This window comes from Chlamydotis macqueenii, chromosome 19 (assembly GCF_036417535.1).
Source record: "Chlamydotis macqueenii isolate bChlMac1 chromosome 19, bChlMac1.mat, whole genome shotgun sequence".
Lineage (NCBI taxonomy): Eukaryota > Metazoa > Chordata > Aves > Otidiformes > Otididae > Chlamydotis > Chlamydotis macqueenii.
The window spans coordinates 341,740-368,465 of record NC_141574.1 but is presented as its reverse complement, the minus strand read 5'-3'; the positions used below and the strand labels follow the sequence as shown (position 1 = coordinate 368,465).

At 60.9% G+C, this 26,726-nt stretch overlaps 1 protein-coding gene across 2 annotated transcripts; it reads left to right on the top strand.

Annotated features, from left to right (window-relative positions):
* The first annotated feature begins 3,110 nt into the window (after positions 1 to 3,110).
* HNF1B (HNF1 homeobox B) lies at positions 3,111 to 25,833 on the top strand. 2 transcript variants are annotated; one of them, XM_086762959.1, is made up of 9 exons: positions 3,111 to 3,509; positions 8,456 to 8,655; positions 9,993 to 10,179; positions 10,679 to 10,920; positions 17,786 to 17,949; positions 20,555 to 20,687; positions 20,817 to 21,008; positions 21,541 to 21,659; positions 24,178 to 25,833. In XM_086762959.1, exons 1-9 carry the CDS (start codon positions 3,172 to 3,174, stop codon positions 24,196 to 24,198), a joined length of 1,596 nt encoding a protein of 531 aa, XP_086619085.1. In that variant the 5' UTR covers positions 3,111 to 3,171; the 3' UTR covers positions 24,199 to 25,833. The 2 variants fall into 2 exon arrangements, with proteins under 2 accessions (XP_086619085.1, XP_086619084.1); XM_086762958.1 differs by having other exon boundaries at positions 9,915 to 10,179.
* The last annotated feature ends 893 nt before the right edge of the window (positions 25,834 to 26,726 follow it).

Genomic DNA, 26,726 nt, shown 5'->3' with positions numbered 1-26,726 from the left:
AGCTTAAAAAAAAAACCAAAACCCAACCAAACCCCGTGCAGCTGTCCTGCGTTCCCAGGCGCAGGCACCTCCTGGGGAAAGCTCGGGCTGATGCTCACGGCGGGCTGGGAAACTATGCGCTCCCAGCCCCGCGGGGCACCCATCGGCCCCCCGAGCCGTAATGACCGCGCTCTTCTGCTGAGAGGAGTTAATGAGCTGTGCCGGACAACGATGGGAAAAGGCCGATTGCGGTGAGGTTCCTGACACCGGCTCGGAGGAGCTGGGCGTGGAGGAAGGGGGAAGAGCAATAGGGTGAGAGAGATGGACCAGAAAACGATATGCACTTCATTAGCCAGGTGGCTCCAAATGTGTGGAAACAGGACAAGGTCCAGGTCACCCACTGTGACAGAACATGATTATCATGCCATGCCATGCAGCCCGTGCAAAGACCAAGTCAAAGCTCACCGGCCCACTTGAAAGGGAGAGAGGATCTTCCCGGAGCAAGAGCCCGGCTGTTCCCAGGCTGGCAGCAGGGTGGGGGCGCAGCCCGTGCCGGGGGGTCTGGGTGCTCAGCCCCGGCGCCCACGGAGCATCCTGCAAGCCCTGCCATGGGCAGGGAGCTGCCACGGGAGGAGAGCCTGGGGGGCACAGCGGCACCAAGGCCACGTCCTGGTGGGAGTGGGGTCGTTGCTCAGGGATGGCAGCAGCTCTGTGGAGTCCCCCCGGCCCCCAAAGTTGGTTTGGTATCTCCCCTGGCACACAGCATCAGGGGAGCTTTGGGGTGAAGGGAGCTTACGTGTCGCAGGGACCCGGCGGGCACACAGAGCTTGCTTGCCCTCAGGGGTGGGGAAGCCAGGCGCAGAGGGGACACGCGCCCAGCACCCGGGTCCGTGCGCCCTGTAGATGCAGGGAGGTTTGTCCGTTTGGGCGCTGAACTCTTTCGGAGCCAACATGAGCAGGGCTGGCACCAGGAGAGGACCAACCCGCTGGCCCCGGGGGCAGCAGAGCCTGGGACCCCCCTCATCCTCATCCTCACCGCAGGCGCAGCAGAGCAAGGGCTCGCCTGGGGCGGGATGGGTGCAAGGGGGCCTTTGCCTCCCCAGCTGTGCAGCCCGGAGCAGAGCTGGGGAAGACGCTTGACCGGGCTGGGGGGCTCCAGGCTGTGAGCCGTGGTTGGGAGGGGGCTTTCAGGGGTTTTTCAGCCCTTTCTTCTCTAGGATGTGCTCAGTGTGCCGCATGCCCATGAAAAACCCTGCACGGCCGTCATGCTCAGCCACAAATTCGCTCCCGAGCACACAGAGGGGATTTTGGGAGCTTTGGGACACCCTTGACCCCCAGCCCTACTGCCCCCAGTTCTGGCTCTGCCCCCTGTCCCCCAAAAGGGCAGGGGGCTCCGAGGGTGCTGCACTGCTGTCCCAGCCCCAGGCTGCTCCTGCCCTGCTCTACGGAGCAGGAACGGTTTCATCCGACCCCACGCCATCGCGTTCCATCTGTGCAGCTCCCAATGCGCTCGCTCCCGCGGGCTGCGGAGCCTTTTCCCTTCACGCTCCTTGGCTCTGCAGGAAGGCAAATGGTGCCAGCATCCCGGAGCGTTTCGTGGGGCAGGGAACCCACAGCCAGCGGCGGCAGAGACCCCGCAGCCAGGCTCCCGGGGTCTCCTGGTTCACGCCGTGAATCGTTTAGGATTTGCTGTGGCTGCTGGCAGGATTTTCCGGGGGTTTTGAGAGGGGCAGGCAGCTATGACCCTAGGTACCCTGTGAAAGTCAAAATCTGGGCTGGGAATGCTGGGTTTAAAGCCATCATCCTCTGGCAGGGCCGGCGTCCGGGTGCCAGCCAAAAGCGGCGGGGAAGCGGGCTGCCAAACCGAAAGTGCTTTGGGAGGCCCGGGGGGTCATGACCGGAGCTTTCGGACACTGGCCCTGCAGGTCCCCAGGCCCCTCCGCGCTGGGCTGAGGGTGGGGGTGCCTCTTGCGCTCGTGCCTGCTTTGATGTAAGTGAATTGTTGATCTTTGGGACTCGGTGCATCTGCAGCGTTAGGAAAAGCAGGTTTTGTTCCTATAGCCCGGCTGGGATCTCTTCTTCCGCCTGCTTCCAGCCCCACTCCCTGGCAGCTGCCCCGGTTCAACGGGGGCTTCGCGTCCCCCAAGTGCCCCTGTCCTCGCAGGGTCCCCTTTGCCAACCGCCGAGCGCCCTTCTGCGCCGCGCAGAGCTGGGCTGCGGTGAGCCTGTGCTGAGCCTGTCCCCAAAGCTGCCCCTCAGGGGGGCTGAGAACCCCCATTGGAAACTCCAGCTTTTGGGGTGCTCCCAGCCTGTACCCACTCTGTGCAGCGGGACCCCACACGGTGGGGGATGCCGGGGGGAGAAAACTCCCCTGAGAGGCCCGGGGGCAGTTTTCTCAGCTTGGCCCCCTCTCAGCACGGGGTGCAGCCCCCGAGGGAGCCAAACCCACTGCGGGGTTGCTGCCTGGCTGTCGGGGGGATGTTTGGTGCGCTGGAGGGGTGAACTTGTCCCCGGGGGTGCGGCAGAGGGGTGCCCATTGTTGCCCTGGGGCTGTTGGAGCGATGCAGGGTGGGGGATGTTTGGTGTGCTGGGGGGCAAATGTGTCCCCATCCCCGAGGGTTCAGGTAGAGGGGTGCCTGTTGCCACTCTGGTACTGTTGGGGTGATGCAGGGTGAGGGATGTTTAGGGTGCTGGAGGGGCAAATGCACCCCCATCCCCGGGGGTTCGGGCAGAGGGGTACCCGTTGCCGCTCTGGTGCTGTCGGGGCGATGCCCGCCGTGCCGGAGCGGCGAACGCGTCCCCATCCCGCGTGGGGTGCAGCCGGCAGCGGCACCGCGGGGGCTCCCCCAGCCCCCCCACCCGACGGCAGCCGCCTTTCCACCGCCGGGAGCCCCCGGCCCGTCCCGGCCCGTCCCGTCCCGTCCCTCCTCTCTTCTCCTCTCCTCCGGGGCCTCGCGGTGCAAAGTCCGTCCCAAAGGCACCGATAAGGGCGTGGGGTTGGGGGGGGCGGCGGTCGGAGGAGAGGCCTGGCGCTGGTGATTTGCATAAGGTATATTGCCGTATATTGCCTAATGGCTCGCTAAAGGGCCGGCCCGCAGCAGCCCGCCGGGCCGGGGCGGAGCGGAGCGGCGGGGAGAGCGGCGGGGAGGCGCGGGGAGAGCGGCGGGGCCGGCCCGCAGCCCCCCGGGGAGGATGGTGTCCCGGCTGAGCCCCCTGCAACGGGAGCTGCTGGGCGCCTTGCTCAGCTCGGGGGTCACCAAGGAAGGGTTGATCCGCGCGCTGGAGGAGATGGTGCCCGCCGCCGGTTTCGGGGTGAAGCTGGAGAACCGGCCGCTCTCCCCCGGGGGACCCCCCGACGGCAAGGCCGCCTTCCCGCCGCTGGCCAACGGGCACGGCAAGGGCAAGCTGTCCGGCGACGAGGGCTCGGAGGACGGCGACGACTTCGACACGCCGCAAATCCTGCGGGAGCTGCAGGCGCTCGACACGGAGGAGGCCGTGGAGCAGCGGGCGGAGGTGGACAGGATGATCAGGTACCGGCGGGGACCCGCGCCGGCCACCGGGACGGGTGCGGGGCCATGGCTCCGACGGTCCCCGGCACCGAGCGGCCTGTGCCGGGTGTCGTTTCCAGTGCTCCCTGTCCGGGGGTCTTTCCCGGTGCCAGGTCCCGGGAGTCGTTCCCGGTGCTCCCTGCTCGCCCCGAGGCCAGTCCCGGTGCTGGGTCCCAGTGCTCCCTGTCCCGGGAGTTGTTCCCAGTGCCGGGTCCCCGGGGTTCCTGGTACACTCCCTGCCCTCCTCGGGGTCGTTGCCGGTACTGGGTCCCGGTGCTCCCTGTCCCGGGGTCGTTCCCGGTGCCGAGTCCCTGTGCTCCCTGTCCGGTGCTTGGTCCCGGTGCTCCCTGTCCAGAGTCTTTCCAGGTGCTGGGTCCCGGTGCTCCCTACCCCGTGCTCCCTGACCTGGGGTCGTTCCCAGTGCTTCGTGCCCTCCCCGGGGGTCCTTCCCGGTGGCAGGTCCCGGTGCTCCCTGTCCCGGGAGTCGTTCCTGGTGCCAGATCCCGGGGGTCGTTCCCAGTGCCGGGTCCCGGTGCTCCCTGCCCTCCCCGGGGTCGTTCCTGGTGCCGGGTCCGGGTGCTGGGTCTCAATGCTCCCTATCCCGGGGGTCGTTCCCAGTGCCGCATCCCAGTGCTCCCTGCCTTCCCCGGTACTCCCTGCCCGGTGCCGGGTCCCGGTGCTCCCTGTCCGGAGGAGGGGGCTGTGCCGCGGTCCCGGGAAGCCGGGCGGGCTGGGGGTCCCCGCCGCGGAGGGGAGCGGAGCAGCCTGGAGCTCACCGGCCCCGTCCGTCCCGTCCCGTCCCCCCCATCCCGCCGGGAGCTGCGGCTCGGAGCGGCCGCCGGCTGCGGAGATGAAACCTCAACGGCAACACGTGGAGCGCGGGTGTTATTAATTTATTTCTATAAATCATCGACAGAAAGATACACAAAGGGCCGCGGCCGGGCCGAGCGGAGCGGCGGGTTACTCATTGCCGGGGTTGTAAAGCGGTCGGGGAAGGGAGGGGGGAAGGAGGAAACCCCCGGGCCGCGCTCCGGACCCGCTCCGGGCCGCCGGGAACGGGGCTGCCGTCGGGGCTTCTCCCGCAGCCGTCGGGGCGATGGTGGCTGCCCCCCTCCGGAACCCCCGGGGCCGCTGTGAGCGGGTGGGGAGCCCCGCGGGACGGTCCCGGGCACCGCGGCCATCACCCCCCACCCCAAGGCACCTTTTGGGCTGGGCAGCAGCACCTGCGCCCACCGAGGGGCTCGGCTGGGGCACGCTGGGTGCTAAAAGAGGGAGAAGTCACCGCAGGCCTTTCCCCCCGCACAGCGCCGTGCCCCGCACCTCGGGGTGCTCCTGCCCTGGTCCCCCCCCTCTCGCTGGCCATCTCGGTCTCCGGGGGCGGCGGTGGGGGGCACGGAGGAGGCTCAGCCCTGGGGTGGCCACGGTCCCCCGGGTGTTTTGGTGCAAAGTTTGCCCTCGGTGCGAGCGGGAGCAGGCGCGTGTCCCCGAGGAGCCTCCGCGAAGCGCTGGTGTTTGCTCTGAGAGGCCTTTGTACTTGGAGGGGGAGTGGGAAACCCTTCATCGCAGCCACGCTCTGGGGTGAAACCCCCTCCGCTCCCGTTCCCCATCAGCGTCCCAACCCCGGGGCCGGCTCGGGCCGTTGGCCGTCACAGTGCGGTGGTCCCGAGCGGTTCGCCACGGCCCCTCAGCAAGCGGCGCCTTTGCTTGGGCCCGTTCACGGCACCCAAAGGGCTCCTCGCCCAGACCCTGCCCTGGCAAACGCCCTGTCCCGGGAGCACCCAGGTCCCACGAACCCGGGGATGGGAGGAAAGCCACCCACCCTCGGGGACCCAGCCGGAGATGCCCCAAAACCGCTCCGAAAGGCGCGGGGAGCAGCGGGCGCGGCGAAACCTCCCTGTGCGCGCAGGGAGACGCCGATTAGAGAGGTGGTTTCTGTGGGGAGCCAGGTTTATAATCCATCTGTATAAATTCTTGGCATATTTCTCCGAGGATGTGGAGGGTAGTTACCTGTTCTCAAGGGTGACAAAGGGGGTGAGCGGGTCCGGGAATCCCTGGGGAGAGGGACGGGCTTTGCCCCCTGCCTGCGCGTGCGGCCGGGGTGGGAAATGGGAAATGCCTCTTTCTCCGTCAGCGTTGGCCGGGGTTAATTTTGTGCAAGAAAAAAAAACTTTTCCTTGATTTTGGTGGAGAAGGACTGCGGAGCCAGGGCTATAAACGAGTTTTCCAGTGTTACAAAGTGCTCCTGGGTCGGTTGCTTTGTTTTGATTTGATTTTTTTTTTTTTCATGTGAAGTCCTGGTGAAGATTGGACAATTAATGGGTTGGTTTTTTTTTTTTTTTTTCATTTCAATGACAGAAGGAAAAAAATGGGCTTGTGTTGAATCAAAAGGTTTTCCTCTCTGGCTTTTTAGGTTAACCAAAAAAGAAAAAAAAAAAAAAAGGCCAAACAAACACTCAAACGTTTCATTTTGGGTCAAGTCCAAACATTTTGTTTAACATGAAACAAAATGTTTGGGTTTGGTTTCAGGTTGTTTAACCCTTTTGAATACGGTCAAGTTGATTTGTAAAGAAAATCACTGCCGAGAAATTAAGAGCTGAATAATTGTTTTGAAAGTGTAAGTGTGAAACGCACTGGAAATATCGAGGTGAAGCCTTTCTTAAAATAATAAAATGAATTGGGGATTTTTTTTTCCACAAATTCTCACTATTTTTTCCAGCCAAAACGCTGCCAAATTTTATTTCCATTCAGAAATCACGTCCGCAGCCCCCGAGTCACTCGTTCGCCGTTTCAAAGTGTGCTCTATTGCATGGGCTCACTATTTAACTCTGGGAAAACGATGCCCTTGGCTTAGTTGGGAACCAAACTGCTGTTGGAAACGATAATGAGCTCTGTGCCATTAACTCACTATTAATCAGTAATTAGCAGGATCCGTTGGGTGACACGAACCGCTCCTGACAAAAGTCCACCTGAGCCCCTCGGCTCGGCCACGGCGAGAGCGGCGGCCGGCACGGTGGCCGGTGAGCTTTGCCGTGCTTCGCGGGGAAGGAGTGTGCGGAGGAGGGCTGCGGCGGGAGGACATTTTCTTCACATCCTTCTTGTTGGCTCCCGCCTTCTCCTGGGACAGCACGAAGACCCCCGGACCCCCAGGCCCTGGCGCCATGGCCGTCGCCGCTGGCTCCTGGTGCCAACCGGCCTCCCGGCGCAGGTGCCCTCGCCTGCTGTCGGCACCCAGTTTTGCTGCGGGGGCCGCTGCGCCGATGGCCCGGCCACGCGCTGCCATGCGTTTTGGGGACAGAATCAGGCTTTTCTATTTGCACCCTGCTTAACTCGGCCGAGGGTCCGGGCTGTTGGGAAAAGCGGAGCCAGCGCGCCCGCGTGTGCATACAGCTCCGCAGGTCTGCAGCGCCGTGCGACCGTCGCCGTACAGGGGACAGCGGATGCGCGGTGGGGTTCCCCTGCCCGCAGGATGCAGCATCGGGCCCGGGGACGACACCTTTCGAAAGGCTCCGTGCCCTCCTTCCCGGAGCGTGCCGAAGCCCCCGGGTCGGGTACTTTTGCTTTGGATCCAACCAGCTTTGTTTTCACGCTGCATTCAGGACAAGCAGTAAGAAATCTACTTGTTGGGTTGTTTTCTTTTTTTTCTTTCCCCCGTGACAAGTTGAAGGATCCAAAATAAGTGATGAATTGGGAACGCAGTCGGACGGTTATTCCAAGCGCAGCGTTAGAGTATCGCATTATTTGAGTGCATGACTGTGACCAGGTTCAGGCTCCACACGGATTTTTCTGCGTTCCAGCACTTCCTTTTAGCCCAGCGTACTCCGCAGCGCGAGATCAACCCGGGGGTCTGGGATTCTGCGAAGGTGTGTTGGCCTGTTCCTCTGCTGCCACGCCGTGCTTTCCTTAGAACTAAAGAACGCAGATAATATTTTGATTTTTGGCTGTAATTTCATTTATTCCCTAAGTTGGGAATCGGCAATTTTATTGATTCCCTAGAGATCTACCCCAAGGACACCAAAGTAACGCGGATTTAGGAAAAAAATCGCTTTACACCTGTATCTTGCAAGAGGCAAGTTCAAGTGTTTAAAATTAGTCAAGAATGACTTGAAATTATTGGAGGGGAGGTTGGTTTTGGTTTTCCCTTCGGGGAGCTGCCCGGGTTCGCGTGCCCGGCTTGGCCTCCGCTTCCCAGCCTTTTGCACATGGCCCGCGTGCGCGCTTTGCTGCCGTGGGAGCGTGGAAATAGGGTTGCTTTCAACTGAATATTGAGATTTTTAGATGATTATCCCTGTGGGACTGGAAGGGAGAAGACAAAGTGGCAAGTGCGGCGGGTGGGATTCGGTGGCTGCGCGGGGGTCCCGGCCAGCCCGGGGCCACGGGGCACGATGTGGGTGTCGCTTCTGGGTGCCGGGCAGGAAAAGCATCCCCAGCGCCTCCGAAGGAGAGATTGCTCTTTCTTCAGAGACGTATCTGTGTGGGTTTGCCGGATCCATATGTATGCCTGTGTATCCCATCGCGCGTGCACATCCGCGAAGGGAGAAACTGGGGCGAACGTAAACCGGCAGCGATTAATGGAGCGGCTGCGTTTCTCCTCGAAGGATCTGGAGGCGCTCTGTCAGCGTTAACGAGACCTGGACGCTGGGATCCTCTTTACTTCTCCTTCCCTGGGCAAACAGCCTGGTGGGCATCGCCGGGGTGGCCGTGGCGCCCCGTGAGCCCCTGGCCCCGTGAGCCGCCCTGCGGCAGGACGGGGCTGTTTTGGGGGGCCGGGCTGGCAGTCGGGGGAGGACGTACGCTCGAGGCATCTCATGCCCTTCTGAAACAGGTTTCGGAATAATAATAATAACGGGTTTCTGTCACGGGAAGAAGCAAATACCGGGCACTTTTCCCCCGACCCAGGAGAGATTAACCCTTGGTTTCCCTCCCCGCAGCGAGGACCCGTGGCGGGCAGCGAAGATGATCAAGGGGTACATGCAGCAGCACAACATCCCGCAGCGGGAGGTGGTGGATGTCACCGGCCTCAACCAGTCGCACCTCTCCCAGCACCTCAACAAGGGCACCCCCATGAAGACGCAGAAGCGAGCCGCCCTCTACACGTGGTACGTCCGCAAGCAGCGGGAGATCCTCCGGCGTAAGTACCCACGCCAGCGCTCGCCCTTTGGGGCTGGTGAGGTGGGGGAGAGGGGGTCCCCGCGTCCCGGTCCTGCCTGTGGGTGCCCGGTGTGGCCGGAGCTGGGTGAGGGGCAGCTCCTTCCCTGGCTTTGCCCGTGCCCAGCATCTTCCACAAAACAGTTGTGCGAGTAAAATGAATTCAGGGCGCAGGAAAACCGGGCGAGAGCCCCTCTTGGTCACAGGAACACAGTGCCAGTTCCCCCAAGCCCATCCACGCGGCCGAGTTTCCGTACATTTGTATTCGTCAGAGCTGGGAAGGCAATTAACGATTACACACAATTAGATGCCTTCCCCACCTCTGCCCCCTTTTCCTCTCTCTGTTTCTCCAGACTGCTCGTTTTTGCAACTGCTTGCAAAAAAAAGTAAAGAGCGAGAAAAGACAAAAAATTATAAATGGCTCCTATCTGGGGCAGCCCGTGGTGTTTAAAATTGCAGAGGATTTTGACCGAACGGGCGGCCGATTGCTTTTGTGCCCCTCTCCCACCCACCCCTGCCCCAGGGTCGGTCCCGTATCGCTCGGTTTTTGACGGAGCTGCAGGTCGGGGCACTGCCCCCCCCCTTACAAGGGCTGTGCCTGCCTCCTCCTAAAGGATGCATCCAGCCGTGGGGGAGTGCGGAAAAGGGTTTAGCACCAAATACCATCGCTTTGAAAACGCACCTTGAGACGTTCGAGCAAACAGAGCCTGCTCCAGCCTTGCCCTGCGTTTCGCCCCCGCTGTCGCAGGGGGAAGAGCCATTCTAAAAAGAGGGAGAATTCCCCGGCAAAACTGAGAATAATAAAACCCTCCCACTCATCCCCCTTTGCTGCCGCCGTGACAAGCGGGACGCCGGGGAAGGTCACCTCTGGTGCCTGCCTGCCTGCCCGGGCATGGGCCCGGCGTCCCACCATGCTGGGACGGCAGCGGGAGCCGGAGGGGAGCTGGGGGCGAGCAGAGGGCAGCACCCTCCCGGGGGGGCTGTGCGCTCGTCCTGCCTGGCTCCTGGCTTGCAAAAATCCTCCTGGAACAAGTGCAAGCCGGCAGAGACCCATTCCACGAGCATGCCCTCCCCGTGAAATGCCGTCTGGAGGGATGGCAATAACTCCCGCGCCGACGTGGGTGGCAGGGCGACGGGCTCGGGGCGCTGCGGGAGGGGACGCGGTGGGGACCGACTCCGCGCGGGACGGTGACTCCGAGCGGCGGCTACAGGCTGGCTCACGTCTGCTCCTTTCTCTTTCAGAGTTCAACCAGACAGTCCAGGGTTGTGGAAATATGACAGACAAAAGCAGTCAGGATCAGCTGCTGTTTCTCTTTCCAGAGTTCAATCAGCAGAACCAGGGGGCCGCCCAGCTCGACGACGCCTGCTCCGAAACCCCCAGCAAGAAGGTGCGTCGCAATCGGTTCAAGTGGGGGCCGGCCTCCCAGCAAATCTTGTACCAAGCCTACGAACGCCAAAAGAACCCCAGCAAGGAGGAGCGCGAGGCTCTGGTGGAGGAATGCAACAGGTAAAGGCTGCCCCGCGTCGCCTGCCACCTCCTCGCAGCCTTTTTTCCAAAAACCGCAGGTGGTGCCGGGCTCCTGGCTTCCAGTCCTGGCCGCCGGCTTGTGCCACGGCTTTGCTGAGCCACCTGGCCTCTATTTTTTTTTTGCCTTGTTTTGCCCATCTGGGCGGCAGCCGGGGACGAGCAAGCTCCGTGCTGGGGTGGGGATGCTGCAGGGATGGCATGCGGTTGTCACGGGGATGCGATGGGGATGCTGCAGGGATGGTGTGGGGTTGTTATGGGAACGTGATGGGGATGCCATGGGGATGCTGCAAGGATGCCACAGGGATGCTGCAGCATCACAGCAGTGCCAGAGGAAGGGAGGATGGCTTTTACGGCATGGATGTGGTTGGAAAGAGCAGGCAGGCTTGTAGGAAGGGCTTAAACACCCTCAAATTAGGGTGTCCTCCCGCGGTCCCCCCCAGCAGCACCCTTGTTTCAACGTGTCCCCTTGCACGTGCAGGGCCGAGTGTCTGCAGCGAGGGGTGTCTCCCTCCAAGGCGCATGGGCTCGGCTCCAACCTGGTGACGGAGGTCCGCGTCTACAACTGGTTTGCCAACCGGCGGAAGGAGGAGGCTTTCCGCCAGAAGCTGGCCATGGACGCCTACAGCTCGGGCCAGCCCCCGCACAGCATGAACCTGCTGCTGTCCCATGGCTCCCCCCACCACAACCAGCCCAGCGCCTCGCCTCCCAGCAAAATGCCAGGTAAGCCCTCGCCGAGGGCGCTCGCGCGGCGGTGTCGGAGCGGCTGCAGCGCTGGGGAAACGGACACTGAGCCCTCGGGGCCGTGCGTGGGTAGGGAAGATGGTCGCCCTGGTCCCTGCTGCGGCTTGGAGGGGCGGCGGTGGCATGGAGAGGGGCGAGCGCTGTCGCGGCTGTGGCCAGATGAGCCGTGTGGCAGGGGCTGGATTTCCGTCCTGCCGAGGATCAACGAGTGCTTGCTCGGTCGGTTTAATTCACCGACGTTCCCGTGCGGGCTGGGCTGGGCAGGAGAAGGCTGTGCCTGGCAGGGCGGGGAGATGGGCTGCTCCGCTCCTGACGTATGGGTGCCAGGGCCTTGGGATGCAGCCCGCTGGTCAGCACTGGTTTCGGGGTGAAGGGGTGCACAGAGGATGCTGCAGAGCCCGCAGGAGGATGCGGCAGCGTGTCCTGGCCTCTCTGCGGGGCTGGAGCCAGCCCAGGCCGGGTGCGTGGTGCTGTACTGTCCCTGTGCCGGAGGCGGGTGAAGCCAGCTGCTTGCGGGGTGCAGGGCTCACCCCAACTTCCACCTCTCCGCAGCGTGGTCTGGCCCCATTGTGTGCAGTGAGGAGCTGGCTGGGGTAGAGCAGGACACCCTGAAAATTCCCCGGGGGATTTAAGCAGGAGATAACACCACTGGGGAGGGGGCTGCACGCCTGGGGAGGCTAATTGGGGCAGGTGAGGGGCATTGTTGGGAGAACAATCCCCATTGTCCCCCCACCTGCCCTCTGCAGCCAACCCACCAGCCCCGGCGGGCAACAAGGGGTCGGCAAGGGGGCTGCACCCCAACCACCCGCATCCCCCCTCAGCCATGGCACTGGCACAGCCCGGCCGGGGAGGCTAAAACCAGCCGCCGCCTGGAAATGACCCTGCCTGGCTCGTTACGCACACCCAGCTCGTTACAAAGGCAAATTAAAAGAAACCCGTGTGGCGGAGAGTCCCTGCGGGAAGGGCAAGGTGCCTGCGGAGAGGAGGCCAAGAGCTGGGGACAGCGCCAGTCGGTGACTGGACACCCATCCAAGGGCAGCCCCCAAAATGGAACCCGGGGGATGCACCCGCCCCAGGTGGATGCGCGGCATCCGACCTGCTCCCACCCCCGGGAGGGACAGGCAGCATCCCACCCAGCGCCGGGGTACCACTCACCCCGCGGGGCCGGCCGGCGGTGACCAAAATGTGACCCTGCCCCAGGAATGCCCCGCACAATGGCGGGACGGGGAGGGCGTTTGCCCTGCTGTCACCGGCTGATTGCTTACAAGGTGCCCTACAAGCACATTGTCAGCAGAATCAGCTGTTTTCGGTGTCGGCGGCGCGCTTTACAATACCCCACCAGCATGCAGCCCCGCGTTGTCATGGCGTTGTCCCCCCTGTGCATGCTTAATTGACAATTAAGCTGGGGCTTTGAACGAACCCCCCGGCCTTTGATGTGTCCCCGCGCATGCAGGCGCCCCACGAGAGCCTTTGTTTTCTTCTATTAGGGGACGACAATTGCTGTAACCGCGGGTGTTTGTCCCGGGGCTGGAGGGCCGCTTGGCCCCAACATTTATTTTCCCCTCGGAGCAGTGGCCAGCAGGAGCCGGCCGCGGCTATGAGGCGGGTGACAGCCCATTCGGAGGGGCTTTTGAGCAGGGCAGGAGTGACGGCTGCGGCGGCGGCGAAGGGCCCCTCCGGAGGGGTCAGGAGGGCTCAGCCATGGGAATGTGCCAGTGTCCGGCACTCGGATCCATCGGCCTCACTTGAGGCGGAGGAGGCGGGTACGGCGAGGGCCGCTGCGGGGTTTTAGGGCTGGTTTGGGGCGATGGGCAAGGGTGGAGCTCAGCCATGACCGCTTCAGGGTGGCTTGGACCAAGGTGGCTCTGGCAGGCTTGCGGCTCCCGAAATATTGCTGGGTCCACAGCTGCTAAAACCTCCTCCAAGAGATATTTGGGGACCCAGCGCTGGCGGGGCCGGCCCCGCTGCCCGGCTGACCCCAGCGGGACCAGCCATGCTGGGATTTGAACTGCCCTTGCACTGCGTGCGGCGGCGTCTGGAGCCCTCAATGCCTTAACAGCTTAATGACGGCGCTGGGACGCTGCCCGCGTCCTACCCCCGCACGGCCCCGTCCCCCCGTGATGTCCCCTGGCAGGAAACGATGGGGCTGGCGGCATGGGGCGGCTGCAAAATCGCTGCCATGCCCGCAGACAAAGAGAGATCCCCTGCTCCTCAGGACGTCAATGGGGTCTTGCGAAAGGGCGAAGCGACGGCCGGGCAGGGATGAGTGCTGTAAAAGTCAAACATCCTCCCGGTCTCTTCTTGGGGACCCATCTGTCAGGCCTCCAGCATAGTTTTTAACTATTTGGAGGTAAATACTTCAAGCCTATCTATCTCGGAGGCTTCTCTCAGCCTCTGGACTTTTCCCTTCCTATGGGGAATTATCAGCGATCTTGGTTCCCTGTTTGATTTGAAGGTCGCTCGGGGCTTTATCTCGCTGCCATGCCGCAGACTCTGGCGTATGCCACTTTTATCTTCAAGAGCCCCGAAGACAATCAGCGCATTGATGAGATTAGGTGACGCACTGCCCCGCTCGCCAGCCACCCCCCGCCACCCACCCTGCATACAAAGGGCCGGCCGGCGCCCGTCAGACCCCGCAAAGCCCTGTCCTGGGGGGTCGCCTCCAGCCTGTCCCGGGGGGTCCTGCACCGAAAGGCGGTCGGGGCATCCATCCATCCATTCGTCCATCCATCCAGCAGTATCCACTCTGCAAATATCAGGGTGGCAGAGCAATATCGGAGCAATCATGGGTGTATATATATATATAAATGTACATTACTTATAGATATTTTTAGATATCTCTACAGATGGAGATAACAAAAATAACTCAATACCACCCCTGAAATTCTTCCCAACCCAAAGGGCAATTTAAGCATTTTAACTTTTTCTTAAAGATGAGCCCGTCCGTTAACCCTCGTTCCGGAGTGGCGTCGGTTTCCCTCTGGATCCTCCGCGTTGTTCCGTGGGCTCTGTCCCGGTTCTGGTGTCGGACCCGGTGCCAGCGGCTGTAATATTTTACTGTTGGATGCATTGTGGGGCTCCGCGGGTACGGTGCGCTGTTAGGAGCTTTTCCCGGTTTTATGGGGGGTAATTAGGACTTTATGACAGCAGCGAAATGGGAGGGTCCGGTCCCCATAAACAGGTTTATAATGGATATAAACTATGCACCTCTGTAACTTCGCAAGATTAACGCTTTAGGGACAATTTGAGTGGCAGCCCAAAAATCAGAGCTGCCCAGACCTGCGCTGGGGAGGGCGAAACGGCCCCCAAACCCACCCAGCTGCTTCCACAACATCAATAGGTGTGGCATTGCACCCCCCAAAAAAATGTGCTTGGCCTTTCTCGCCCCGCTGCCGAGCTCCTGGTCCCCGCCAGCGGCTGCATCCCCACGGGCCGGGCAGAGCCGCGGCTGAATCCTTGCTGCCGCCTGAGTCACTGGGGATCAGGCGCGTAGCGGGGCTGGGTGTGTTTCAGGGTTGGGCATCGCCGGCGCTTCGCAGGATGTTTGCGAAGTGCTGGGCAAAAACTCAGCCTGGTGCCGGAGGAGGTCGGGATGTGCCGGGCGACGGCGGTGGTGGGGGCTCCCGCTGCATGGGAAATACATTTTAAAAATATAGTGATTTTTTTTTTTTAAAAAAAGTACAATTTAATCTATCAGTATGACTTAAAGCAGAGAACCAAGCTGCCTCATTGCTTTTGCCAGCCAAAGACACAAGGCTGGTGTGTACCTAGAAAATGGCACAAGGCTGCAATGAAAACGGCAAAGATACCCACTGCTGCCCTGAACCCCCTCACTGCTCTCCCCGCCCCGAAAGCCGGGGCACAGGAACGGGTCTGGCACCCCTGAGGAGCTGAGGGGTGCTGAGGCTGGCTGCGGAAAGCCGTGGGTGTGCGGGACCCCCATGTCCTGGGGGCCGTGGGGTCCCGGGGGGCTGTCAGGGTTAAGGCTCCGGGAGCCGGATCCCGTGGCTTGTCTGGAAACATGGGAAAGCAGTAAACCGTTTCACAGGCTGTGCAGCTCGGGGGCCGCACAATAGCCGGGTCCCATGAACAGACTTTTATATTATGGCTCTAGCTCCAGTAAAAAAAAAAAAAAAAGCTTTAACAAGGGCCGGCTCCGCGGCCAGGCCCATTCCCGGTGATCCCCATCCAGGCTCCTCTCCGGGACACTGCAGGGAGAGGCTGGGGAGGAATAAATCTCTTTGCATGGGAGTCGCTTCCAGCTGCGGAGGTGTGGGAGAGCAGCGGGAGAGCGGTCGCATCGGGCACCAACGTCCGTCTGAGCTCATAAACCCCGGGCCGCAGAGCCCCCCGCTCGCTCCAGGAGGAAATTCGTCCGTCGCGGCGCAAACCGCCGGAGCCATCACCCCGGCCGGTGGGGCGACGTGGGGGGCCTAGCCAACCCAACCCTGAGGGCGTATAAATAACAATAATACCTGTCCCATGCTAGGAATGGGAAAATCCCAATCTGGGATAGATGGTGGCTTCCTAAATTCTTCCAGGTAGCCATGGCAGAAGGCTCCTACCCAGCCCAGCAAGCGGTTTTGGGGCAGATCCGCCTGGATCCAGGTGGATCTGCCCCGTGGGCACGGGGTCCTCAGGGAGGCTGGACCATGGCACCGCTGCCACCAGCCCCGGAGCCCGACCTCGCGCTCCTCGGGAGAGTTAATCTTCGTCAAGGCTCAGAGTCTTCAGCGGTTTTATCTAAAGAGCCAGGATCTCGGTCACCAGACTATCTGGAAATCTCGGCATTGGTTATTGTTCCTCAAACAATACCAGTCTTGTCCTTGGGATTGCAAGGAAAAGCTTGACGATCGGCTTTTAGCATCTTGTATGTTTTAAAGACAATTTATTGACTGTGGGTGTCCTGACTCATGAGGTACAAGCATCCTCAACTGGCTATAGCACGATTTTGGGTTTAAAATTAAATTTTTTTTTTCTCTTCTTCACCGAACCCAAAAGCGATTGACGACTGCGCAGAAACTGTAGCTTTCTTTCCAATGGGAGCCGCCTGTGCTCCTCGTCTATCTTTAAGATCGCGCTCAGAAGAAAGGGCTTTATTTTATCTCCCCTCCCATTGTTTGACCAGCGCCGCAGGATCCCGGACCGGCAGCGGCTGAAGCACACTCTGCACGAGGCCGGGACCGCGGGGAAGAATGTGTGTGACAGTGCCCCGGTTGAGTAATGTTTACCCTGTTCGCGGCAGGGACGTCCACTCGGACCGGCAAATATCCACCTGCCAGAGGACGTTCTTTTATTATCAGGGATAAAAGGGGTTTGCTGGAAAATGAGCGGGAACCAGACATCGCGGGGAGATTCCTATCTGCGGGACATGTTTAACCAGCTGATGGGGAAAATTCGGAGGCAATTACAGAGTTGACTTTGCCATGGTTTTGGTGGAGGGCACAGGTAGCCCTGCACGCTGGCAGATGCTTTTGGAGTCCGGAAAGCTCCCGACTCCAGTTATCAACTCTTTCCTTTTCCTTGGTTCTGAGGTTTGTAGAGTAGCCCTCCGAGCATCCTTCGCCGAGCCAGCCTGTGTCAGCTCTTCCCCTCAGGCACGTGGGGGAGGAGATCCCAAAATCCCAGGAGGCAGACCCTTTATTTGGGCGGGTTTTATAGCTGGGGGTGTCCGTGCTGTGCCAGGACGGCTGAGAAGCCACCGGCATCCTCCCCAGGCTGACCCCCTCTGGCTGGCGGCGTTTTGGGGAGCCATCCCTAACGCCCCTGTGCGGTGGCCGGGGGTCAGGGGCGGACGATGCTCTTGGTGGTCTCGGTTTGGAGGGTTGGCTTTGCTGCCATGGTTTTCTTTCCCGGGAGAGCTGTGGGCTGTCCATCCGCCCGCCGCTTCGATCCCAGGGCAGTTCAGTGAACCCAGCCGCGAGCGCGGTGCTGCACTCCTCATAATAAACGGCTTCTCGCCGTAGTTGTTAAGGCAGCCTCGTAAAAGACGCTTTTGTTTCCCGTGGCTTTTCCTCGGTTAATTATTTGTGATCTGTGGATGCCTTTCCATGACACATGGCTGATCATATGGTTATCAGTGCAGGGCATTTTAGCCAAATTAAATATATTTATATAGAAGACCCGTGCTCGAGCAAGATTTCCCTCCGCAGTGACGGTGGGCTGCGGTCGGGTTTGGAGGCTTGCTGTGTCTGGTCCCTCCGTCTTCCTGCGGTGATCTGTTAATCATACACTGGTGGAGAGGGAGTCGAGAGGGAAATCGGATGCAGAAGGGCCTGAGAAAAAAAGCGAGAGCCGTCGCTGCTGGGAGTGGGGCAGCGCCGGGGGCTGCGGGGAGCCGGGCGAGTCTTGCTGTGGGGAGAGCTGGAGGATGCAGGGTGGCTCCCTGTGGCGCTGGGTCCCCAGGCTGGTGTCCGAGAGCCGCGGGGATGTCTCAGGAACTCACACGATGGGGGCAAACTGGGCAAATTAAAGTGTGAGGGATGCAGATGGGTGTCCAGGCTGTTGGCCTGGGTTGGGCTCCCATGGGAACAACCCTTTCTGCCCTGCAGCGTGGGGGCCACAGCCCCGGCTGGCCGTTCAGCATCCCTCACCGTAAACTCCTTGTTATAATTCCAGAAGATGGGGTTGGGGAGAAGGTGGGAAGCGGCACGAGAGGAAGGGGCATGTTGGCCGGTGCCATCCCTCCTGTTTATTGTTCAAGGATGTCATTTGCATCCCTGTGGCGTGTACGCCGAGAGACCAGGGAGGGCTGGGGGGGATCCCCTTTGCAGGGACGCTTTTGGAGGGGGTTGGCACGGCCAGGGTGCCGTGGGCCATGCCAACGCCTGGCGATGTTTTGCAGGGGTCCGGTACAGCCAGGCGGCGAGCGGCGAGGCGGCGTCCTCCGGGGCCATCAGCCACCACGGCAGCGGTGCCATGGTCACCACCAGCCAGGCGGTCCTGCAGCAGGTCTCCCCGGCCGGCTTGGACCCAGGCCACGGTTTGCTCTCGCCCGACGGTAAAATGGTGAGTACACCTGGCCTATTGTGGCGGCGGCGCTGATAAGATAAGAGGGCCCAGCAGGCAAAGCAAACACGCTTTCCCCGGGTTTCACACGCGGCCCGCGCCGAACAATGGGGCATTGTGGGGCTGGGGCAGCGGCGCAGGCGCGCGACCGTCCCTGCCGCCCGCCTCAAAAGCGGCGCTCGGCCCCCTTGCTCCCTGGCGGGCAAATGGCGTGTTTTCCAAGCGCGGCCCATAAATCTGACAGAGCCCTGCTCCGGTTTTTATTGATTGCATGCCTTGCAGACTGAATGCGCGCTGGGTGGATCACTGTTTGTTTTCTCCTGCCGATGACACGGGTATTGATAAAATGCTCATTCATTATTTCTTCCCTAAGCCCTCCCAAGTTTGGAGTTTTGCTGGGGATGTGCTTTCCTTGCAAACAGGGACCTCCTTGTCCTGGGGCATCACTCAGGGCATCTGGGTGCTGGCTCCAGCCTCTCCCCGTCCCCGTCCCCACGCGCTCGGGGCTCTGCTGCAAGGGTTTTGCCAGGCTGAGCCATGAACACGGGCGGGCAGCAGGGATGGGACGTCAGCATCCCCTCCACATGCCTGCCACCTCCCCGTGCCCAGTGCTGCAAGGCCGTTGCAAAAAGTGGTTGTAAACGCAGGGCTGGGCTGGGTTCCCAATGCCCAAGCACTCGGGCTGCTCCTTTCTGGGGGTGCCTGGCTGGTGCAAAGCCCTTTGGGGGAGCGCGTGAAGGCACGGGCGGATGGGACGGGACGATGGAGCACAGCCCTTTCCCAGAGCAGGCTGGCAGAGGTTTTTGTGCGGCCACGGCTCTTCCGGGAGGAGATTTGTTTCTGCTGAAAGCGAAAGTCAAACATGGCACAGGGTGGCGGGGCCAAGCCCGCTCTTCCCCAGTTTTCACTTCCATTTTCGGAGGGTTGGCCCTCTCGGGCCGTCGCCTCGGTCTCCTCGCAAAGCCGGGTGGCTGCAGAAGGGCTCGCGTCCCCTCCCTCAGCTGTGGCACCGTTCAATTTTGCCTTTCTGCTGCGCTCTGGCTGGCAAAGGTCCCGTCGCAGCTCCTCGGGCTGGGACCCTGACCCCTGCAAAGCCAAGCGTCCCCCCCCAAGCAGGGGGAAGGGATATTGCCCAGCGAAACCCCGGCCCTCCCAGCACGCTCCCTCTGCCCCGAACGTGCCCGTATCTCCCCAGGGGCGTGTTGAGCCGTATAACCCTGAGCCTTGGAGTTGTAAAATGAGTCAGGAATAAAGGCAGCGGCAGCAGGCAGTGAGTGCCCAGGCCGAGGGGTCCGTGACGACGAAGCCACGCGGAGCCGGGTGGCAGAGGCTGCCGGCACCCCGCCGCCAGCCGTGTCTGAGGGGTGGGTTTGCCGGAGCGCAGGGCTGGGACCCTGGGATGGCATGGAAGGAGCTCATGGCAGCCGGGCAGCGCGGGAGAAAGCCGCGTGGAAATGTGGCGGCTCAAACAGGGAAAAGCGACGTGTTGGAGTGCTGGAGGAAGACAGGTGCTGGATCAGCCCCGCCGCACAGGTCTCGCAGCCTGGGACCGCTCGGGTCCTCCGCGGCTCTGCCAGCTTATCTCTGATCTCGAAGCAGGGCTAGCTAGTGCTTGCAAGTGATTTGATAGAAATATGCGTTAGGCTGTGGTTTCTAGTGAGTAAACATCTGCCTTTAATACCCCGCGTGAAGCCAAAAGCTGCCGAGGAAGCCACTGCGTCTGAAGGGAATCGATTTTTTTTCAGGGAGCAACGTTACTGGGGCTGCAGAATGCTCGGAGGTTCGCTCTTTCGTGCTCTGGCGTTGCCCTTAGCCGTGGTAGTGCCGGAGGGTCTCCCCAGAGGGTCCGGTGTCGGAAGGGTCTTTTCCAGTGATGCAGCCTGTGGAGGAATTATTTTGGGTGCAGTGCTTTGGGTCTGAGCCCCACTTCCCTGTGAAACGAGCCCGGGCCGCAGGCGAGCAGCGCGCGCTCGCTGTGAGCTGTTTGACTTGTGCAGCCGAGTGTGGTGTAACCTGGCCTTGAGGAGGCTCTGAGAGTGGAAAATACCGGATCAGGAAATATGAGTCACTCCCGGGCTTTGGAATTTATTGATGGATTTGTTTCAATTGCAACGGGGCTATCTCCAGCTCACATGTGCAAAATAAACAAGGCGCTCCAGAAAAGAGCCGCAGGGATGGCACTGAAACGCGCTGGAGGTTGCTCGGTGGAAGAGGTCTAATTAGAGGGATTAGGAGAACGTGCGGCAATTAAAGGAATCAGGCACTGAGCCCCTTCTTGGGACCAGCTCCAGGCCTCCTGGCATGCTCCGAGTGCCTTTGTGTGTCTGATCCCTAAACGCTGACCTGAAATCCCCGGAACCGGCTCTGGCCGAGTGCACCCAGCCCACCTCACCGGTACCCTGCCCGTCTGCGAAAGCGGTGTAAGATCATCACCATGAGGCCCTTTTCATCTGCTTTCTGTCTCTTTAATTTTTTTTTTACTTCCCGAGTTTATGTTTCCCACTTTCCCCTACAACCCTGACGGTTAGAAGTTAACGAGCGTTGGGAGTCCTCAGCTGTCCCTTGGCTGTGTCTCTGAGGGTGTCCTGTCCTTGCTCCTTGGCAGATCTCCGTTTCGGGGGGCGGGCTGCCCCCAGTGAGCACCCTGACCAACATCCACAGCCTGTCCCACCACAACCCGCAGCAGTCCCAGAACCTCATCATGACACCGCTCTCGGGAGTCATGGCCATCGCACAGAGTAAGCCCGCGCCCCGAGCTCACCTCCGCGCCCCGCATGGACCCCCCGCTCCTGCAGCGGGAAGGGGGACGCCCTGCCCGCTCACACCAGTGCTGACATCCCCGCTCTGCTCTCTCTCCCTCCTCCCAGGTCTGAACACCTCGCAGGCGCAGAGCGTACCCGTTATCAACAGCGTCGCTGGCAGCTTGGCAGCTCTACAGCCGGTCCAGTTCTCCCAGCAGCTCCACAGCCCGCACCAGCAGCCGCTGATGCAGCAGTCACCCAGCCATATGACGCAGCAGCCTTTTATGGCCACCGTGACTCAGCTGCAGAACTCGCACAGTAAGGGTCCGGGCGGTACCTGCGAAGGGAAGGGCCCAGAAAATGAGTTCACATGGAAAATAAGCTTCTTGTGCTCTCTTCCTGCGCTCTCCTGCCCAAGCTCGCGCCCTCGGCTGCCGCCTCGCTCCCACGGGTACCAGCCGGCGCGGGGCTGCGAGTGGGATGCGCGGTGGTGCGGGGTGGCTGCATCCCATCCCATCCTCTCATTCTCTCATGCCGCATCCCCTGTACCGCTCCGCTGCTGCCCCGCGGGTGGGATGCAGCCCCCGGCCATGTTTTGTACCGATTTTATTTTTCCTTCTGTGCTCTTATGGCTAAAATGCATGCTTTGCCAAAGGAGGTGGCCGGGCCTTTTGCACTCCCTGCAAAGCCATGGCTTCCCCGCTGTGCCGTGGTTTCTTCCCACAGCCAGTTTCATCTCATCCGCGTCTCCGCGATGCTCATTCCCTGCCCTAACGCAGCGCTTGGCTGCTCTGCCCCGGCGCGAGGTGGCTTTTCCGTGACGGCTGCGTGTCTCCCTCCCTCTCTGCAGTGTACGCACACAAACAGGAGCCTCCCCAGTATTCCCACACCTCCCGCTTCCCCTCGGCGATGGTGGTGACGGACACCAGCAGCATCAGCACGCTGACCAATATGTCTTCCAGTAAGCAGGTAACGGCCAGGCAGACGCGGGGTACGAACTGGGGATGGGGCTGGGGGCGGGTGGAGCGGAGACCCCTGTCCTGCTCCCTGCGCTGGACCTGCGTGGGCAGCTGAGGACGAGCCCCGCGGCGCCGAAAACCCTGTCCCAGCCCCTTGGTGGGGAAAAACCTGCTCGCAGGTGGCGTGCTGGGGATTTGGGTGACAGTCCGACTGTGCCGGACAGCTTGTCACGGTGGCATCGGCTGGGGCTCATCCGTGGGGCACCTTCACCAGCGTGGGAGCATCCTACTGGGGCTCAAACTGGGCTGAGAAGGTCAGGACTGAGCAGGCTCTGCTACCTTTGTCCCCAGGGCGAACTGACCCCAGTTGGAGTCAGGCTCCGACGCGCCCCAGCTTCCCCCATCCCGTACGCCTTTCTCGTCTGCCGGCGCAGGTGTGAGGCAGGAGCTGTCCTGGCTCGGTGCGGGTGCGCGAGGCCTCTCGCAGACAATAGTCCCTTTCTGAAAGCCGGCTCTGGGGACTGTGGGAAATATGTGGCCCTTATCGATCGCTAGATAAATAAGAGAGAGCCTTGAACTTGCATTCAGATAAACTTTCTTACCGAGGTTTGACAGGGGAGAGGGAAAAAAAAAGTCTGCAATGACCACAGAGTAAATACGGTGTGGGATCGCTGGGAGACCCCCCCGTGATGCCCGGCTGGGGCCGCGAAGGGGAGACGTCGGGAGAGGGGCTGCCCGGGGGGGTTTGGGGTGCCCGGGAAGGGGTGACGACCACCGCCGCCCCCGCCTCGGGCCGGGCTCCCGCGCTTTGTAGCGCTGGGGGCGACCATTTATCTGCGCCCGCGCATCTCGGTCCGGGAAGCGGTCAGGCGCGGCCGAGCTCCTCGGGAGCACCATTTCCTCCACGCGGCTTTATCGACCCATCTGGTGTGCGCTCAGCCCGAACTCCCCCTGATTAATCGTGCTCTCCCGCCACGGGCTGCCTTTGATGCCACGCTGGCCGAAAGGAGCCCTGGGCGCACAGGAAATATTCCTGGCGGGGAGATGGAGCCCGGCCATCCCCGCTGCTCCGGCCAAGCGCTGCGATCAGCCTACCTTGACGCAGCACTGCCCGGGGTGCTGGGGGCTCCCTTGGATTTTTTTCTCCCTCCATCACGCTTTTGCACTTTAATTAAAGCAAGAGGAGGTCTCGCGGCTGAGGAAGGGGGGAGATGAGGCCAGGCGGCTGCGGCGGCGGGGCACAAAAAGCCGAAGGGGCACGCACCCACCCGGTTACCCCCCCGTACCAGACAAACAAGCACGGGCTGGTCCTGCAAGTGCTGTGGGCAGGATCTGGCCCCTGTTCCCCCACACAGGGATAGAGCGGTCATGATCACCCCAGCACAGCCTCCCAGTCCTGGGGCCTCTTCTCCTGCCAACCATTCGACGTTCAAGCTGGAAAAATACATCCCAGAACACTGGGTTTGTTTTTTTTTCCAGTGGTTGCCCCTTTCGTTAGCCAGGGGTGAAGAAAGTGCTGCAGAGGTGGCACGGGGGCCCGTAAATGCTGCTCACCCCCCAAAACCAGCTCAAATGCCCAAATATTTTTGCAGAGCCCACACGGAACTCCAAGTCTGGAGGGCCACGCTGGGCAACCCCCTCTTTGCCAGGGGAGAGGCATCCTCACGCAAAGCGAAGCCTCCGCCATTCCCAGACGGCTCTTCCGCACCCCGCAGCCCCCGTGCCAGACCCTGCAAACCCTCTCGGCAGCGGGGCCGGGGGCCGGAGGGACGTCCCGGGTCCCCCCGGCTCTCCCCTCGCAGCCCGATGCTGCGGATCGCTTATCAGATGATGTTGTTTAGACCTGGAAGGGGCAAATACCTCCCAGTTCCTCTGACAACGCTTGAGGCCGAGCCACCATTTTTATGACGTTAGCAAACACCTGATAGCCGCGGCCCGTCCCTAATGACATGTCACGGGAGGCTCCTGGCGTCTCCTTATCTCCGCGTTACGATGTTTGCCGTGCGCTCCGGCCCACAAGGTCACCCGCAGCTCCCGGCCCCCCGCCCCACCGGTGACCGGGGGGACCCAGGGTGGGGGACCCACCCCGAGGGATGGAGAAGGGGCCGCTGCAGTGGGACGGATGCGGCGGCGGGGATCGCTCGGCTCCTTCCCCGGAGGCGACCGCGATGCTGGGGGACGGCGACGGGCGTGGCCCCCCCGCCCCGCTCCCAGCCGAGCCTCACGCCCGGCTGCCCTTGGCAGCGCTGCCGAGCTGCGCGGCACGATCTCTGCAACAGCCTGGGCACAAACAGGCCCTTCTAAAAATGATTATTATTATTTTTGGGAGGAGGTGGCAAATATCGGGCTCGGGAAGTATTTTTCCCACGGCCTCCCCCTCGGGGGTGCTGGCCAGGGCTCGGGGCCAAGCAGGGGTGGTGCGGGAGGTGATGCCTCCAAATGCTTTGCAATGCCCCCGGCGAGCCCCCGCAGTGCTGCCGTCACCTCCTGCCTGCCTCTGGTCACTGTGCTGCTCTCTCCCTCCCCAGTGTCCCCTGCAAGCCTGGTGATGCTCCACACCTCGCTGCTTTTGCACATAGCAACGGGATCTTATTTTCCACAACATCCCGCCGGTGACCCGCGCGCCGAGCCCCGGGAAGTCGCCAGAGCGAAGCCCAGCGCTGCAGCGAGGAGCCCAGCAATCCGAAACGGAGCCGGAGGCTCCACACTCCCCGTCGCCCTTCCGTGCCCCTCCGGGGACGAGCCCGGATTCGCGGGGTGCCCACCCGGGACCGTGCCTCTCCTTCCCTCCGCGCAGTATTTCCAAGACATGTCTTGGGGATTTTTTTTCCTTAAGTATTTGCCTTCCAAGAGGCCGTTGGCTCGCCCGAGGAACTAGGAACAAGCTGTACTGGCAGAGGGGAAGATGGATAATATTTAAGTTCTACTCCTCCACTCGACGGACTGAGAGGACTTGGGTCTGTTATCTGGCGTTTGGAGGAGGGCATTGCGTGTGCTGTTGAACTGAGCCAATTAAACTGTAAATATAGGTACAGTCTGCTCCCCCCTCACCCTTCCCCACTCCTATACATAGAGATTTATATAAAAGAAGTAAATTTTGTCCAATGGATGTAAACTACTGTAATTAAGTGCAATTCCCCCATCTGTATATATTATTCCCAAACATTTTCTCTTTCTCCCTATTTTTTTTTTTTTTTTGGTAAAGGTCAGAGCTGAGGATGGTTCTGGTTTTATATTTCTCTTCTTCCTCTAAATGAGTTAATCCGCAGACCTAGGCCTGCGCAACGACACCGGTCAGGCAGCACCGGTCTCTGCTCTGCGGAAGGACGTGTCCTCCGCATGGTGACGTCCCACATGAGGGAAGGGCATGGGGCGAGCTGAACAGAGCCTCGGCAGGACCTGGACAATCCATGTGGGGACAACTGCCACTCCAGAGACCACCTCAAGGGACTCTTCTGCTTTTGGGGAGTCTGAGGTGGACTGTGGTGGACCAGGGAAGGGCTCAGCAGCCTGGTTGACACTTCCAGATCACTGGGAAACAGTCGGCATCGGCAGTTCTTAGGTGAGAGGTGAATGAGGCTGCAAGAAATTCTGGTGGGATCTTCCTCAGGTGGAATTTGGAGATTATCTCCCTTTTCTCTCCTCCTTGGGATGTGCAAAGGACTGGGTGCCCAGTTACTGCCTCCTCTCCTGCCCAGTAAACAGCCGGTACAGGTGGCTTGTTTTTGCCGTGAGCAGGTTGATGATGAGCCTTGTTGGCTCCACCCTTATCAATAAACACGGTGCTCCTGTCCTCATGGTGTCACCTCCAAGCTGCAGCCGGATGGCCGGGTGCTGGGCTGTGATGTGAACGCGCCAGTCTGCGGGCCCCGCCGGCTGCCTGCCTTGTCTCGCCTGGTCGCGGCTCTTGAAGGGAAAGCTTTGAAGCAAGATCTCCAGCTCGTGAGCGAGCCCAGCTCTGCGGGGAGGGCACATCCCAGCTGGGCTCCTGCTGAGGACATCGCACTCCACTCCCTCCAGAGCCCCCAAGGCCTTGAGGTGCCCAAGTCCTACTTCCCAAAGCTGCAGAAGCCGTAAAAGGTGTCGTGTCCCGTCCCGTGAGACGCAAGCTCCTCTGTACCTGTGCCCCTTTAGAAACGGGTCCAGTGCTTCCCGGCTGTGCAAATTTTTCTGGAACTTTGCAGCATGTGATTTAAAGATGTGGAGGGCCCGCGAACAGATGACCACTGGATGCTTTCTTTGGGGCGAGAAAGGCTCTTCTGCTCTGTGTTTGTACAATGTCCAGCGCAGTGGGACCACAACCCTTGCTGGGACTGACAGGAGTTTGCCCCACAGTGAATAAGTCATCACGAATTGGAGACCGATACTCAGAATGACATTTAATTTAATGTATACCATAATTAAATACCATTTCTTCTGACTCACTGCTGCCTTGTGGTCTGTAAATTCACCAGTCCTCATCTGCCGTGGTTTGGCAGCTGTCGGTCCGGCAGGCAGTGGGAGGTGGGAAGGCAGGCTGGCGGCAGCGACGTGTCCCTCCTGCCGTCCCGCGCGATGCTGACCTGGGTTTCTACCTGCCTGGACGTGCTGAGCCAAGCATTTCCTGTGGAGCCCCAGGTACCAGCCAAAAAAAAAGCAAGAGGCTGTAAGAGGTCAGGAGCCCCCTGTCCTCGCCCTCCTAATGACGCGCTAATGATGGTGCCCTTCGTCCAGCACGGTTCATTCCTCATCCTCTGCTACCTTTAGCAGCTGAGTGTTAAGCAAACCAATTAGGAGCTGGGCGCCAGACAAAGCCCAGTCCCATCCATTTTGGACACGGAGCCTGCGGGAGGTGAGAGGGCGTGCTGCCATCGCTGTAAAGCTTTTGAAGATCCTTGATTGCGAAGAGCTGACCTAGCGAGCGACTCAGAGCACATCAGTAGGAAAGGGTGGCCCTTCTTTAAGATGCATCTTTAAGATGCACTTATTTTTGTAAGTTAAACGTGGGCTGCTGTGAGAAAGGCTTTCAGAGTAGCAACCTGGTGCTCACCTTTATAGCCAGAGCAGGGCACTCCGATAAAAACCTTCCCATGGAGTC

Excerpts from the sequence above, each read along its gene's own strand:
- HNF1B (XM_086762958.1), top strand. The coding sequence starts at position 3,172 with ATGGTGTCCCGGCTGAGCCCCCTGCAACGGGAGCTGCTGGGCGCCTTG. Across the intron at positions 10,921-17,785 it reads GCCTCCCAGCAAAATGCCAG|GGGTCCGGTACAGCCAGGCG; the intron begins GTAAGCCCTCGC and ends GATGTTTTGCAG. Across the intron at positions 21,009-21,540 it reads TCAGCTGCAGAACTCGCACA|TGTACGCACACAAACAGGAG; the intron begins GTAAGGGTCCGG and ends CCCTCTCTGCAG.